The sequence below is a fragment of the Rana temporaria genome, chromosome 9 (genome assembly GCF_905171775.1).
Source record: "Rana temporaria chromosome 9, aRanTem1.1, whole genome shotgun sequence".
NCBI classification, from domain to species: Eukaryota; Metazoa; Chordata; class Amphibia; order Anura; family Ranidae; genus Rana; species Rana temporaria.
Genome location: NC_053497.1, coordinates 40,309,226 through 40,325,403, shown reverse-complemented (window position 1 = coordinate 40,325,403; position 16,178 = coordinate 40,309,226). Strand labels below are relative to the sequence as shown.

General features: G+C 43.5%; 1 protein-coding gene across 1 annotated transcript in view; it reads left to right on the top strand.

The window, feature by feature from the left end:
- TGFB1 (transforming growth factor beta 1) overlaps positions 1-14,998 on the top strand; it is a 48,977-nt gene extending 33,979 nt beyond the window's left edge. The window contains exons 3-7 of the mRNA XM_040323259.1: positions 1,472-1,589; positions 3,761-3,859; positions 6,248-6,395; positions 9,603-9,756; positions 13,327-14,998. Coding sequence (XP_040179193.1) covers positions 1,472-1,589; positions 3,761-3,859; positions 6,248-6,395; positions 9,603-9,756; positions 13,327-13,485 — 678 coding nt within the window. The 3' untranslated portion in view covers positions 13,486-14,998. The remainder of the gene's footprint in view (positions 1-1,471; positions 1,590-3,760; positions 3,860-6,247; positions 6,396-9,602; positions 9,757-13,326) is intronic.
- The last annotated feature ends 1,180 nt before the right edge of the window (positions 14,999-16,178 follow it).

The following is a 16,178-nucleotide window of genomic DNA, read 5'->3' as shown; positions in this document are numbered from 1 at the left end:
TGGAGGAGCTCAGCTATGAGGAAAGATTAGAGGAACTGAATGTATTGACTCCTGAGAAGAGGAGAATAAGGGGGGATATGATCAACATGTACAAATATATTAGGGGTCCTTATAGTGAACTTGGTGTTTAGTTATTCACTTTAAGGTCATCACAGAGGACAAGGGGGCATTATTTGCGTCTAGAGGAAAAAAGATTTAATGTCCAAATACGGAAAGGTTTCTTCGCAGTAAGAGCTGTGAAAATGTAGAATAGACTCCCTATAGAGGTGGTTCTGGCCAGATCAGTAGATTGCTTTAAAAAAGGCCTGGATACTTTCCTAAATATAACTGGGTACTTACATTTATAAAGTTGATCAGGGGAAAATTCGATTGCCTCTAGGGGGATCAGGAAGTTTTTTTTCCAGCCGCTGTAGCAAATTGGAGAATGCTTTGCTGTTTTTTTTTGCTTTCCTCTGGATCAACTGTGGGTGAAGGATTGTGTATATGGGATTGTATTATTATAATAATTTTTTGGTTGAACAAGATGGACTTGTGTCTTTTTTTAAACCTGACTAACTATGTAACGATGTAAATATGAGCATGTGTCTGTATAAGGGCACTGCTATTGACATTACCCTCATTTGTCAATTGACTAAATATTAGCATGTGTCCATAAAAGGGCACTGAGGTCACCAACATGCCCATGTTCTGGCTGAGGGAAGAAGGTTCTCATCCAAGGTACAGTACATGGCCCTGTCCATTGGCCCCTCAATGCGGCAAAGTCGACCTGTACCTTTAGCAGAGAAACAGCCCCAAAGCATCATGTTTCCACCTCCATGCTTGACGGTGTTCTTAGGGTCATAGTCAACATTTTTCTCGAGTCGAGTTAATGCCAATTTTGGTCTCATCTGACCACAGCACTTTCTCCCAATCCTTCTCTGAATCATTGCCTGCTCGGAAACAATTTTACGCATGCTCGGAAGCATAGAACTTCATTTTGTCGGCTCGTCTTAGTCTTTTACGTCACCGCGTTCTTGGCAGTCAAAATTTCACCAAACTTTTGTGTGACCGTGTGTATGCAAGGCATGCTTGAGAGGAATTCCGTCAGGAAAACCATTGTTTTTTTCCAGAAGGGAAAACTGCTCGTGTGTTCGGGGCATTAGGGCCGGTTCATATTACCTGTATGGTAAAATGCAAAGGCAAAATGCAGGTAGTGTCAGTTCTGGCCAGCAGTGAGCAGAGTACTGTTTACTTTTTTTTATAACTTTATTTAAACACATGACATTTCATTCATTTCTATGCACCAAAGCTGAGCTGCAGTGCGTAGAAATGCAGACAGAAATGGAGCTACAGTTGGGTTATGGTGGGGGACAGAAAACTGTAGACATGGTGCCTATTTCCACACTGTAGCTCACCTGAGGTTTGCATTTAAGTGTAAGCTATTTTTTTCCTTACACCCATTTTAAAAATCAGGCTCTCTGTTCTCTTTCAGGTTGACAGCAACATCTCCTCTCGATTTCTTGATAGCATGTATGTATGGATAACAGAGGAAGATGACTGGATTTCATTTGATGTGACAGAGTCCATAAAGCGATGGTTGTCTTATCCAGGTAACATATGTCATGTACAACAGAAACAATATTCTCCTGCGCATTGGTGTGATAGTCCAGATCAGAAAAATAACTCTGTAGTCCGAAGTGGATATTACTATCAAGCCTTGCTGCCCACTAGGACTGAGGTTGTCCTCAGAACACTGTGGAAATAGATAAAAACAGAGGGCGCACTGGCCTGGTGCATTATCCAACAACATAAATTTGTTAAAAAAAAGATACAAAATAAAACTACTCACAAGTGTAGGTAGTAAAATCGCTTATAAAGCCACTATAGGTGACTGCAATCTCTCAGCTTACCAAAGCCTCTAGTTTGAGAAGGACCTCATCAGGGGGCCCTGCTGGCTAATGCGTTTCGAAGGATGTCCTTCATTATCAGAGCCAAACAACAAATTTTATCTGAAGGCTCCTCCACCACCATACTCCTTCCCTTCTCTCCTCAGTCGACCCTTCCTGCTCTTCCTTGGACATGACCTTCCGCCTAAGCCGCTTCACCTCCCTGGCTCTGATGAAGAAGGACATCCTTCGAAACGTGTCAGCCAGCAGGGATTCGGTGAAGTCCTGCTAGAGCTAGAGGCTTTGGCAAACTGAGAGATTGCAGCCACCTGTAGTGGCTTTATGAGCGATTTTACTACCTACACTTGTGAGTAGTTTTATTTTGTATATTTAAAAAAAAATGTGTTGTTGGATAAAGCACTAGGCCAGTGTGCCCTCAGTTTTTATCTATTTCAATATATGCTATGTCTTCCATTGATCCAGGTGAGGAGGTTCAAAAAAGACCAGCCTGTGCTAGTATAGTTTATTTTGAGAAGGGTTATAGCACAAAATGACCCCATTTTGGTAGCCGGATGTGCCAGTTCAGCAGTTTGGGAGTTCTAAATCATTTTCTAGAAGAAAATTATGATTTTTATATGTAGGAGAGAAATGCCAGAAATGCCAGAATTGGCCTGGGCTGGGCTGGAAGTGGTTAGAAAAAGTCCCCCGATGCAGATCCATCATCAATCACGTCATCCAACGATGTAGTTCCATGTCAGTCACAATGAATGGCAGCTGCTGACTCACACTATGTTGTCAGTTCTGAACTCGGCAGGAATTAAAATGGCCTTGCAGCTTGTCATTTTCATGACAGGGAAAGAATACAAGTAAATAATAAAAAAAAAAAAAAAAAAAAATCCTTATAAGCAAGGCTGCACTGTTAATTCAATTCAAGAATAGAGTTTCAGATCCTTATGCTGCGTACACACGACCGTTATTCATGTCATGAAAAAAAACAACTTTTTTCTCAACGTGATTTGTCGTGATTCCTCTCAAGCCTGCCTTGCATACACACGTTCGTGAAAAAAAATGCTCGAGCAAAGCATGGTGACGTACAACGGCACTGTAAAGAGGAAGTTACATTCGAATGGCGCCACCCTTTGGGCTGCTTTTGCTAATTTCAACGTCTCATAACTTGCTTCTGAGCCTGCACGTTTTCCCCCCCTCGTTAAAGCGTACACACGACCGTTTTTCAGGACGTGAAAAAGAGCGAAGTGAAAAACGATGAGAAAAAATAGAGCAGGTTCTCGTTGAGAAAGATGCTCTGGAGCCTACACACGACCGTTTTTCACGACCAATTAAAAAATGGCATTTTTCTCGTCGTGAAAAGCGGTCGTGTGTACGCGGGATTAGAGATTTTTAAAGTCTGCATTAAAGTCTTTGGGGTTGATTTACTAAAACTGGAGCACTCGAAATCTGGTGCAGCTGTGCATAGTAGCCAATCGGCTTCTAACTTCAGTTTCTTCAATTAAGCTTTGACAATAAAATCTGGAAGCTGATTGGTTTCTATGCAGAGCTGCACCAGATTTTGCTCTCTCCGGAAAATTGCCCCCTTATGCCTCGTACACACGGTCGGACTATTGACCGTACAAAAGTCCGCCGTAAGTCCGTCGGAAGTCCGATGGAAAGACAGAGAACAGGTTCTCTATCTAAGGTCCGTCACACTTCCAAAAAAAAAAATTTAGATGAAGGCTACACACGGCCAGACTTTCCTAGAAAAAAAGCCTGTCAGACTTTTTTCTCTGAAAATCCGGCTGTGTGTACGAGGCATAAGTCTACTGGCAACACAGTTTTCATGTATAGCACCCATGAGAATAATACTGCTTTATCATATCTAAAACTGTTTGTATTTTCAGGTATTCCTTCATCTCTCACAAATGAGAAACAAAGTTTCAGACTGCAAATGCCTTGTTCTTGTTCAAGCGTCACGGAAGATGAAAAGATGGAAATTGGTGGTAAGATAGGATACATATATATTCTTTTAGATAGATTCAGATGTGCATATAAACAGAGGCGTTGCTGGGGGGATGCGGGGGGTGCGGTCCGCACCCGGGTGACACCCGCTAGTGGGGTGACACCATCCCGACATTAAGTATTTTTTTAATTTTTTTTTATTTTTTAGCGTGTGTGTCTTCCTCTGCTCCCCTACTGAGCCAGCCACTGGCAAGCGGCGAGGCGAGCCTCAGCAGAGCTCAGCCTGTGCCTGTCACACTATAAATCTTTTTTGCCTCTGAAGCCGAATCCGCTTCTGGATCTCACTTCAGAGCAGCGGCGGACTGACAACTCATGGGGCCCCTGGACAATAGGAGATTATGGGGTACCCGGTCAATAGGAGATTATGGGCCCCCAGGCAATAGGAGATTATGGGGCCCCCGGCCAATAGGAGATTATGGGCCCCCGGACAATAGGAGATTATGGGCCCCCAGGCAATAGGAGATTATGGGGCCCCCGGCCAATAGGAGATTATGGGGCCCCCGGCCAATAGGAGATTATGGGGCCCCCGGACAATAGGAGATTATGGGGCCCCTGGACAATAGGAGATTATGGGCCCACGGGCAATAGGAGATTATGGGACCCCCAGGCAATAGGAGATTATGGGACCCCCAGGCAATAGGAGATTATGGGATCCCCAGGCAATAGGAGATTATGGGGCCCCCGGGCAATAGGAGATAATGGGGCCACACTCGTTTGTGAGTACAATATTTGATTCAATAAATATTATCCTTTGTTGCAAAAAAATGGTTGGTTCGCCCTCTGTCCTTGTTTTTTTTAGTGAACAGTGTCAGTAGAGCAGTGGATGGTGTCATAAGGGCAGAGATTGGTGTCCGTAGGGCAGTGGACGGTGTCAGTAGAGCAGTGGACGATGTCAGTAGAGCAGTGGATGGTGTCATAAAGGCAGAGATCGGTGTCCGTAGAGCAGTGGACGGTGTCAGTAGAGCAGTGGATGGTGTCATAAAGGCAGAGATTGGTGTCCGTAGAGCAGTGGACGGTGTCAGTAGAGCAGTGGACGGTGTCAGTAGAGCAATGGATGGTGTCATAAGGGCAGAGATTGGTGTCCGTAGGGCAGTGGACGGTGCCAGTAGAGCAATGGATGGTGTCATAAGGGCAGAGATTGGTGTCCGTGGGGCAGTGGACGGTGTCAGTAGAGCAATGGATGGTGTTATAAGGGCAGAGATTGGTGTCCGTAGGGCAGTGGACGGTGCCAGTAGAGCAGTGGATGGTGTCATAAGGGCAGAGATTGGTGTCCGTAGGGCAGTGGACGATGTCAGTAGAGCAGTGGATGGTGTCATAAAGGCAGAGATTGGTGTCCCTGGGGCAATGGACGGTGTCAGTAGTTGTTATTTTTATTATTTTATTTTGTATTATTTTTACATTTTTTTTTATTATTTTTATTTTTTAGGGGAAAAAAGGAGAAACATTTTTTTATTTAGTGAAATATCAGGAGTCTATACAGGGGGAATACGCGCCACATGGGGTGATTAGGGGTCTACCCAGGCACACCCTGGGCGCACGTCTATGGTTATAACCTAAACAGGAATAGAGGGGAAATCTTCCAGATAGGGACACTCGTTCTGGTGACAGCTATTTATTCCCCTATCTTTGTAGGGTTTTCTTATAACTTCCTGTTATTGCTATGGCACAGGAAATAAAGGAAACTCTCCCCAATGACACACAGATGTAAAAAATAAAATAAAAACTGATGTCGGGTATAACACCCCGTTACACTATTCAAAATAATAAAACAAGTTTTGGCTTTTGTCCTACTTTAAAGTCATTGTAAAAGTTCCTTTTTTTAAAATAACAAACATGTCATACTTACCTCCACTGTGCAGTGCGTTTTGTACAGAGTGGCCCCCGATCCTCCTCTTCTTGGGTCCCACGGCGGGTCTCGAAGCTCCTCCTCGCATTAGATAACCCCCTCTGGGAAGCACTCTTCCGAGGGGGTTAACCTGCGGGAGTGCTCCCGTGTCATACATCCATAGCCGCCGAGTGTATGACTCGGCCCCGCCCCCGGCGCCCGCGTCAATGGATTTGATTGACAGCAGCGGGAGCCAATGGCTGTGCTGCTATCAATCTATCCAATGAAGAGCTGAGAACCTGTGGTAAGTAAAACAGGGGGGCTGGAGGGGGCCGGACAAATGCAAGGTGTTTTTTCACCTTAATGCATAGGATACATTATGTATATAACTTTATGATGATGATAACTCAGAATGATGGACTGAACATCGGATTCCAAGAATTGCTCATTATTTTGCCTTCGGTTGTATTTTGTGGTAAAAGAATGGCGCTATGTTCAATAGTAGACTGAGCAAGCTACAGACGCTCTGCTTGTTTTTTTTTAGGGTTCTCATTGAAACGAGGAGACATGAAAGAGTTATCACGGAATGAATTTCCTCCCTACCTCCTAATCACGTACACCCCAGTGGGGCGAATGGAGCAGAATCCCACCACCCGCCGCAGGAGAGCAGTGGATGAGGAATACTGCCGCACGTTAGTATCCAATTTACTATATATATATATATATAATATGTTGTGTATACAGTATACATGCATGCATAGTAGGAATGAACACAGGCACGAGAGGGGCCCTTGATTTTAAAAAGCAATATTTGTATTTCAGGGCGCTCTGGGTTTTGGGGGATGTAGCAAAGTTTTTCACAGGTACATGCAAGAACCGGACATGGTACAGGGCGGTACCTGCGCGCTGGATCACACATATATATATGTGTGTATATACAGCATATGTATGTATATATATATATACACATATACTGTATATACACATACATATATATATATATATATACACATACACACATATATATATATATATATATATATTTATATATATACACGTGATCCAGCTCTTCTGAGTAGGGAGTGTGTATCCACGCCACTGGCGACTCGCTCCTGCTGTGATCACACACAGCGGGAGCCCAGCGGTGGGTATCGCGGACTAGATGTCCGCCGGCACCCGCCGATCGTTCGGCACACAGGCAGAACGGCAGTCTGCCTAAGTAAACAAGGCAGATTGCCGTTCTGTCAGTAGGGAAGGCATGGATCCTGTGTTCCTGCAAAGCAGGGACATGAATCAATGCCTTTCCCTAGAAAGAGCACCTCCCACACAGTGCACAAACACTGGCTAGGCATTCAGTCAACCCTTTGATCGCCCCAGATGTTAACCCCTTCCCAGCCAGTGTCATTAGTATAGTGACATTGCATAATTTTAGCACTAATCATTGTATCCCCAAATCCCCAAAAAGTGTCAAAAGTGTCAGTTAGTGTCCATTTGTCTGACTGCTATAAGTTGCTGATCACCACCATTACTAGTAAAAAAAAAGAAAAATATCCCATAGTTTGTAGACACAATAAACTTTTGCGCAAACCAATCATTATTGCTGGATATACCGTATATGGAGGATCAAGGTTCCCTCTTCCACATACTTTGACAATTCCCTCTGAACAGATTTTTTTTTCTTGCTTTTAATAAGCACAAGAAGTAAAGTTTCGAGCCTGAAGAATACAGTGTACTGTAGTTTCGGTTACATTAAATTTGGCAAATATAAGAACTTTTATCTCACATTGTAAATGTAGCTAGGATGTTGATATCAAGGAACTGAAAAGAATGACAGATTCCAAGGTCAAAAGAATGAATCCAGGAAACACATATTAAGAGATGGAAAGATTTACTCTTTCCATACATAATATTTTTTTTTTATGGAACTGTAGAAGTAAAAAATAAATAAAAATAAGGGTACAGAAAAATATTCACTGAATAAATACTAAGAGTAGGATGATTGAATAAAAAGCATTGAAGTGGATTTAATGTTTATATGTAATAATATACTTTTCGATGAGATCAGCGTGATTGTATTGGAAAATATGTTTCAAGAATAATAAAGAATATATAAATAGAAAATAAATAAATAAAAATGTAATACAAATTTATAGACACATATAACACTTATATAACACATTATCATCGTCTTCAGCGTATCTTTCACATTGTAGTCCCCTTTACATCACAGTCCCACAGTGTACTCAGTTCCCCTTCACATCACTGCCCCCTTTTATATCTCAGTATCCCTTTCACAACACAGTTCCCCTCAACACAACACAGAGCCCCTTAACTTAACAAAGTGACACTCAACACAACACAGAGCCCCTCAACACAACACAGAGCCCCTTTACTTAACAAAGTGCCCCTAAACACAACACAGAGCCCCTTTACACAACACAGAGCCCTCAACACAATACAGAGCCCCTTTACACAACACAGATCCCCTTTACTTAACAAAGTGACCCTCAACACAACACAGAGCCCCTTTACACAACACAGAGCCCCTTTACACAACACAGAGCCCCTTTACACAACACAGAGCCCCTAAACACAACACAGAGCCCCTTTACTTAACAAAGTGCCCCTAAACACAACACAGAGCCCCTTTACACAACACAGAGCCCCTCAACACAATACAGAGCCCCTTTACACAACACAGATCCCCTTTTCTTAACAAAGTGACCCTCAACACAACACAGAGCCACTTTACACAACACAGAGCCCCTCAACACAACACAGAGCCCCTTTACTTAACAAAGTGCCTCTAAACACAACACAGAGCCCCTTTACAAAACACACTGCCCCTCAACACAACACAGAGCCCATTTACTTAACAAAGTGCCCCTTTACTTAACACAGTGCCCCTCAACACAACACAGTGCCCCTCTACACAACACAGTGCCCCTCAACACAACACAGAGCCCCTTAAAGCACAACACAGTGCTCCTCAACACAACACAGAGCCCCTCAACACAACACAGAGCACCTTTACACAACACAGCATCCCTTAACATAACACTGTCTCCATTAACATAATACAGCGGCCCTAACACAACACAGCACCCCTGAACACAACACAGAACCCCTTAAAGCACAATACCCCCTAACAAAACACTGCTCCTCTTAAAAAACACAGCACCCCTTAATACAACACAGTGCCCCCCAACACAACACTGTGCCTCTTAAGACAACACTGTGCCCCTTAACACAACACTGTGCCCCCTAACACAACACAGAGTCCCTTAACATAACACAGCACCTCCTAACAAAACACAGCACACCTTAACTCATCACAAAGCCCCTTTTAATGCAAGCCTCCCCTGAACAGTCCTATGGTACCTTTGGCAGGGCAGAGGCACTAATCATCCTGGGGTTTCCTCTCCCCAGGCCTCCAGCCCAACCACAGATGTCATCCTCACAGTGGGAGGAGCTGCAGATCGGGACTGAGGGGCAGAAGCTGCCCAAGTTATTATGTTAACAAGTGGGTGACTACCCGACTTGTTAATATGAAAAGGTTCCTGCTCTCAGTCCCGATCTGCAGCTGCTCCAGCCCCCACCTGCTGTGAGGATGACATCGATGGTCGGGCTGGCAGCCTGGGAGAGGACACCCAGCCATGACTGGCACAGCCGCGATCCAGACAGGACTGCTACTCAGTTCAGTTCCAGACCACGGTCCTCCTTTTAGTGAATGCCGGTGTATATCCGGTGCAGAGGAGACATTTTATGGTATCCTAATTTACCTTAACTAATCACAATATACCAACACCTGCTAAAGCTCTTTTACAAATGGCAACTTTCTGAAAGTCGATGGATAATTAGAAAACCCTTTTAAAGAAAACGTTGTGTTTCCATTACAGGAACAGTGGGAAGAACTGCTGTGTAAAACCTCTTTATATTAACTTCCGAAAGGATCTTGGCTGGAAATGGATTCACGAACCTAAAGGATATGAAGCCAATTATTGTTTAGGAAATTGTCCATTTATTTGGAGCATGGACAAACAGTACAGCAAGGTAAGCACTGGAGTATGGTGGCAACTGAGCATGAAAATCCCTTCCAACAAAGAGAATGATAAAAGAAAAAGAATAGCGGGCCAGATTCACAGCAGAGATACGACGGAGTATATCAGATACTCCGTCGTATCTCAGATACTCCGTCGTATCTCAGATACTCCGTCGTATCTCAGATACTCCGTCGTATCTCAGATACTCCGTCGTATCTCAGATACTCCGTCGTATCTCTCAGAGTATCTATGCGACTGATTCATAGAATCAGTTACGCATAGATAGCCCTAAGATCCGACAGGTGTAAGGCCTCGTACACACGACAGAGTTTCTCGGCAGAATTCAGCGAGAAACTCGGTCAGAGCCGGATTCTGCCGAGAAACTCTGTCGTCTGTACACTTTTGGCCCGATGGAGCCGCCGAGGAACTCGTCGAGAAAATAGAGAACATGTTCTCTATTTTCTCGTTGTTCTATGGGAGAAGGCTGGCCCGCCGAGCTTCTCGGCGGCTTCATCCCTGAACTCGCCGAGGAACTCGATGTGTTTGTCACGTCGAGTTCCTCGGCCGTGTGTACGAGGCCTGATTGTTTTACACTGTCGGATCTTAGGATGCAATACCGCGGCTGCCGCTGGGTGGAGTTTGCGTCGTATTCCAGCGTCAGGTATGCAAATGAGGTTTTACGGAGATCCACGACGGTTTTTCGCGTTCGGTACGTGGTCGCTAGTCTAGTTTCCCGTCGCAATTTTAGTCGTCGTTTTACCTGCCCTAACTTTACACAGCCCACGTATGTGCTGTATAAAGTATGGCCGTCGTTCCCGCGACTAAATAAAAAAAAAAGAAATTCTTGCGTAAGATGTCCGGGAATACGAAAGTACGCTACGCACGTCGCCGTTCGAAAAAATGACGTCACTTCGCGCAAAGCATGGCGGGAATTTCGAAACGGAGCATGCGCAGTAGGTCCGGTGCGGGAGCGCGCCTAATTTAAATGGCACACGCCCCTTTGAATTACGCGGGCTTACGCCGGAGGCCGCCGGCGTAAGTTTTCATGCAAGTGCTTGGTGAATCACGCACTTGCGATGAAAACTTGCGGCGGTGTAAGTATCTACGATACGTTACGCCGCCGCAGTTCTATGTGAATCTGGCCCAGCGTGTAGAAAGACGATGGGATTTTTTTAGGCACCCAAAAAACAAGTATATAGAATTGCCAAACTTTATTCAACATGGTACTTTTAAAAACACATATAAATATAAAATGACCAGCATGGTCTTATACAATATACCAACATCACCCGAAACTTTTACAAGTAGCAGTTAACTTCAACGCATTTCAATTCCATTGATCTAATTTTTTTTTTTTTTTTGGTGCCTAAAAAATTCCAATACTCTTTCTACACACTATTCTTCATAATCAGGGATGTGGCAGCCGAACCACTATTAATCTGGATCTATTAGATAAAAGATAAAGACACCAGGTCACAATAAATAAACAACGCAAGGGCCAAAAGCACCAAGATATGAAATCCACAAGAAAAAAAAAAAACTTAATTTCACTTTGCAAAAATCAGACCAGCACAAGATGACTGGTTTGTTAGGGGAACCTCAACTTGCACCTGTGCATTTCTATTGAATAAGGAGCTTGCTTGTCCCTGATGCTGCAGGGCTATGGGACATGGAGCAATGACTCCAGCTGCAGGGTGTCCAATATACTTCTAATTTCAGCTTGTAAAATTAATAAAGTCTTGTTTCTTTTTGCTTAAAGCAAGGTTCCACCCAAAAATGGTCCTTCTGCTTTTTGGAACCCTCCCCACGTCCAGTGTCACATGTCTAATACCGTTATTTTGCTTCCACTTCCAGGAAATAGATAGCCAAGCCACCCGCGGATATCTACGCTACTTCCGCGACTCCTCCGCCCTCCCCCGATGTCTTCTGGGAGACACACTTGCTTGCTATGGGGGGCACCCGAGCCGAGCCACTGCTCTCTTTGTCTATTTAGACATGCAGCCACAGCTCGACTCTGCCCCCTTCTCTCCTCATTGGCTCACTATTTTTGACAGCAGTGGGAGCCAATGGTTCCCGCTGCTGTGTCTCAGCCAATCAAGAGAGAGAGTCCTGGACAGCTGAGGCTCTCGTGCAACATCGCTGGATCGAGATGGGGCTCAGGTAAGTATTAGGGGGGCTGAGGTATCTGCTGCACACAGAAGGTTTTTATCTTAATGCATAGAATGCATTTTGATGAAAAACCTTCTACCTTTAGAACCACTTTTAGCTTTGTTATAAAAAAAACGAGAAGCTGATTGGTTTCTATGAAGAGCTGCACCAGAGTTTGCATTTTCTTGTTTTAGTAAACCAACCCAATGAAGTCTGTCCCTTCCACTGCAGTGTGACACAGACAAAAGGGAGATTTGAGACAATGGGGGTTACTTAAAGGCAAATCCACTTTGCACTACAAGTGCAAACTACAAGTGCAAAGTGCACTTGAAATTGAACTGAAAGTGCACTTGGAAGTGCAGTCGCTGTAGATCCGAGGGGGACATGCAAGGAAAATAAAAAAAACAGCATTTTAGCTTGGACGTGATTGGATAATAAAATCAGCAGAGCTTCCCCTCATTTCAGATCTACCCTTCAGATTTACAGCGACTGCACTTCCAAGTGCACTTTCAGTGCAATTTCAAGTGTACTTTGCACTTGTAGTTTGCACTTGTAGTGCAAAGTGGATTCACCTTTCGTAAATAACCCCCATAGTGTCTGTCTCTAATAATAAAGGGTTATACATGTTGGAGGGAGTAATGAAACCTGGAGTTTGTCCATCCTACTTAAAGAGGGGGTTCACCGTATAATTTTTTTTTTTCTAGCATTAAATTAAGCATAGTAGCGCAAGCTACAGTATGCCTTTATTTTTATTTTTTGCCCCATACTCACTGTGTAATCCTATAGTGAAGATTCCGACTCCCCGCGGGGAATGGGCGTTCCTATCCAGAGGGAAGATGATTGACGGCCTGCTCTGGCGCGTCACGCTTCTCCGGAAATAGCCGAAATAGGACTTGGCTCTTCACGGCGCCTGCGCATAGTCTGTGCGCAGGCGCCGTGAAGAGCCGAGACCTACTCCGGCTATCTTCGGGGTGCGTGACGTGCCATAGCCGGCCGTCAATCATCTTCCCTCTGGATAGGAACGCCCATTCCCCGCGGGGAGCCGGAATCTTCACTATAGGATTACACAGTGAGTACGGGGCAAAAAAATAAAATAAAGGCATACTGTAGCTTGCGCTACTATGCTTAATTTAATGCTAGAATGTTGTTATTGTGGGTGAACCACCGCTTTTAGGGCTACACAGCTATAAGGGAGCTAAGAGACACGGAGCCTGTCCCTCCTACAGCAGGGTGACAAAGATAGAAGAGGGGTTTTGAGACATAAACTTTGCCCCTCCCACTGTCATTGAGCAGTATCTAGTTACTTGAAACATTTAAAAAAAACAGTCCAGTGTCCTTATTTTTACGTAGCAACAAAAGAAAGCTTTCCCAGCGCATGAACAAGCAATATTTTTGACAATTTATAATAAAGCCCAATTTTTGTTGGTTTCAGGTCCTGTCTCTCTATAACCAGAACAATCCAGGTGCCTCTATCTCGCCATGCTGTGTACCGGAAGTCTTGGACCCACTCCCTATTATCTACTACGTTGGCCGAACGCCAAAAGTGGAGAAACTGTCCAACATGGTGGTCCGATCTTGTCAGTGCAGCTGAGACATAACACTGGAGGTCAGAGGTTAAGGAAACAACACGGTACTGGACTTTGCTACCGCCAACAATAAACAGAAAGACCTGTGGTCAGAACTTGCCCTTGCACAAAAATTTGAGGTCTTAGGTCAAAAGAAACTTTCCCCTCAGTGTGCTTGGGTTCAAAGTTCAGCAGACAATATTCCTGCTAAGTATAAATAGCTGCTCGGCAACACCACCGGTATACAGTAACTCACCATTTTCCCACAAGTTCAGCACTCCCGAAGAGCCTTGCCCTTCTACTCCCTTTGCTATACAAACTGTTTTTCGTAACATTGTATGTCATTGGGAAACACCAAAGTCAAACTGGAATATACAAGCCTAGTAAGCATACCAAGCAAACCATGGACAAGCAAAGAAAATCCAAGAAAGTTTCCTCACCCACTATGGCTATGACTTTCTTCTGCTGGCTGTGCCAGCTTGGTAGAGTGGTGAGCATGAAGCCTAGATGATATCTCAGTCATTACCAAGAAAATGAACTAAGGAGTGACGGAGGTTGCTCAGTACGTTCGAGCAGAGCTTTGAGTCTACATCAGCTCAGTGACATGTCAAGGCACTTCCACTCCTTTGGAAAGAGTCGCCCCATTATTGTTCTTGTCTTGGGCAACACAAGATAGCAGACTGATATGTATTATATACTATGAATTATGAATGAGACGTAATTCCAAGAGTGTCTTAAATCAGGTAGGATGAGTTGATGTGCAGGTTGTCCCTGTATTGTGGCATCATAACCCACCAGTTGCTGCTGTACCTATACCCACTACCACATTTGCTATCTTGTTCATCTTCATTTTAAAGATTATTATAATACATTTGATTCCATAGCATACACAGAGATCCACAGGCACATTAAATCGACCCAAATGAGACTGCTCTTTTTTTTTTAACTAGCCAACCCTGGACCGTCAAAGCCAGTAAAAATAGCAGAATACATAAAATACTTACCTCGGCTGCAAAAACTTCTGTTCTGGTATTTGTGATTGGCTAGTTATATGACGATCGCTTATGCGATGCCTGCCTGTTGAATGGTGTATTGAAATTAATGTAGAGCCACTTTCTGGCTGATTTTCCCCTTCAAAATTCTCACAAGACCAGTTGGGTTCTGGAGGAGCATTTAATGTAGCCAGAGTAAGGGTTCAACGCTTATGTTGCCTTTGCTGACTAAAAGGTAGAATTTCTACAAAAAAAAACACCCTTGCTTTTGAAAAGCCACTCTTTAGTAAGAAAAGCAGACATAAGCTTACAGGTGCTCAGTAACCATCATGAAAAGTCGAGTTCTGCTCCTCTAAGGATGGAGCCAAGTCATAGCTGCTGTCAGTAAAGATGCTCGCCAATCTGTCCTTCTTACATAATTGCTGTGACTCGCTTATGAGAGTCAACCAGCCTCTGCGCAGGAAACTTGCTGACTCTTAAGCCTCGTACACACGATCGGAAATTCCGACAAGAAAAGTCTGATGTGCGCTTTTGGTCAGAAATTCCAACCATGTGGAACCATTTCATCTGCTCGTTGTAGTGTTGTACATCACAGTGTTCTTGACGGTTGGAATTTTGTGTGACTGTGTGTATGCAAGACAAGTTTGAGCCAAGATTTAGTCGGAAAAAAATCCATGGTTTTCTTGTTGGATTTTCTGATCGTGTGTACGCGGCATAAAGCCTTGTATACATGATCGGATTTTAATCGGACAAAGCGTACGACTTTTGTCCGAAGAACGTTGGACAGAAACTTGTATTGCATACAAACTGCAAAGAATTGTCGGCCAACAAACATGAAAATATGTGTTTTTTCAATTTTAAAGCATGCTATCCCATATTTGTTCACGGAAAATCCGACAACAATCGTCCCGTCGGACAAACGGTCGGATTTTTTGACAACAGCCTGTCATCACACAATTCCTATGGGATAATCCGATCGTGTGTACGAGATTATTTGGAGTTCTTGGAGACAGAATTCCTGGGGGGGGGAAATGTAAAATTAGTAGAAATAATTTATTAATGGACATCTTCTGTAAATTGCAATACTCAATAATTCCAATAAAAGTTGTCAGCAATTCTGCATCTTCGGATTGAAATGGAAATGGTGCCTACTCAGGGAAAACAAACACAAGATAGACCATCACTTGCAGTGGTGGACAATAATTCAGGGTGAACTGTAATCACCCGACATAAATTGACTAATTGCAGTGGTTTGGAAGGCAGATTGTTTCTCTAAGGCAAATTTTTGTCTTCATCTTTTTGTTTTTTTGTTTTTTTTTGTTTTTTTTATATAGTTTGACTTTCTTATTTAAAATTAAATGATTTAAAGTTCATAAATAAAATTGGTACTTGGAAAAGATCTGTGTGTGTTTATTACAAAGGTTTGAAAAAACAGTTTATAATAAAGGGGACATCAGCTATAAAGTCTGTATCTAATAATATGGAAAAATTCCCTCAAGGGTTTTTTTAGCAGCCCAATGTAATGTCGAATAGTTAGAGGTAACTTTGCAGTAAAATTGTGATCTGCTGAAAACACAATGGCCCCTCATGGATAGCAGCTTTACAGTAATTTTTTTTTTTTATATTTGATTAAATTTACTTACCTTACTCCCAACTTCCACCTGTGGCAACGACTTAACAGTGATGACAACCTCCTCCTGGAAATCTAGGGCTCCTCACGAATAGCA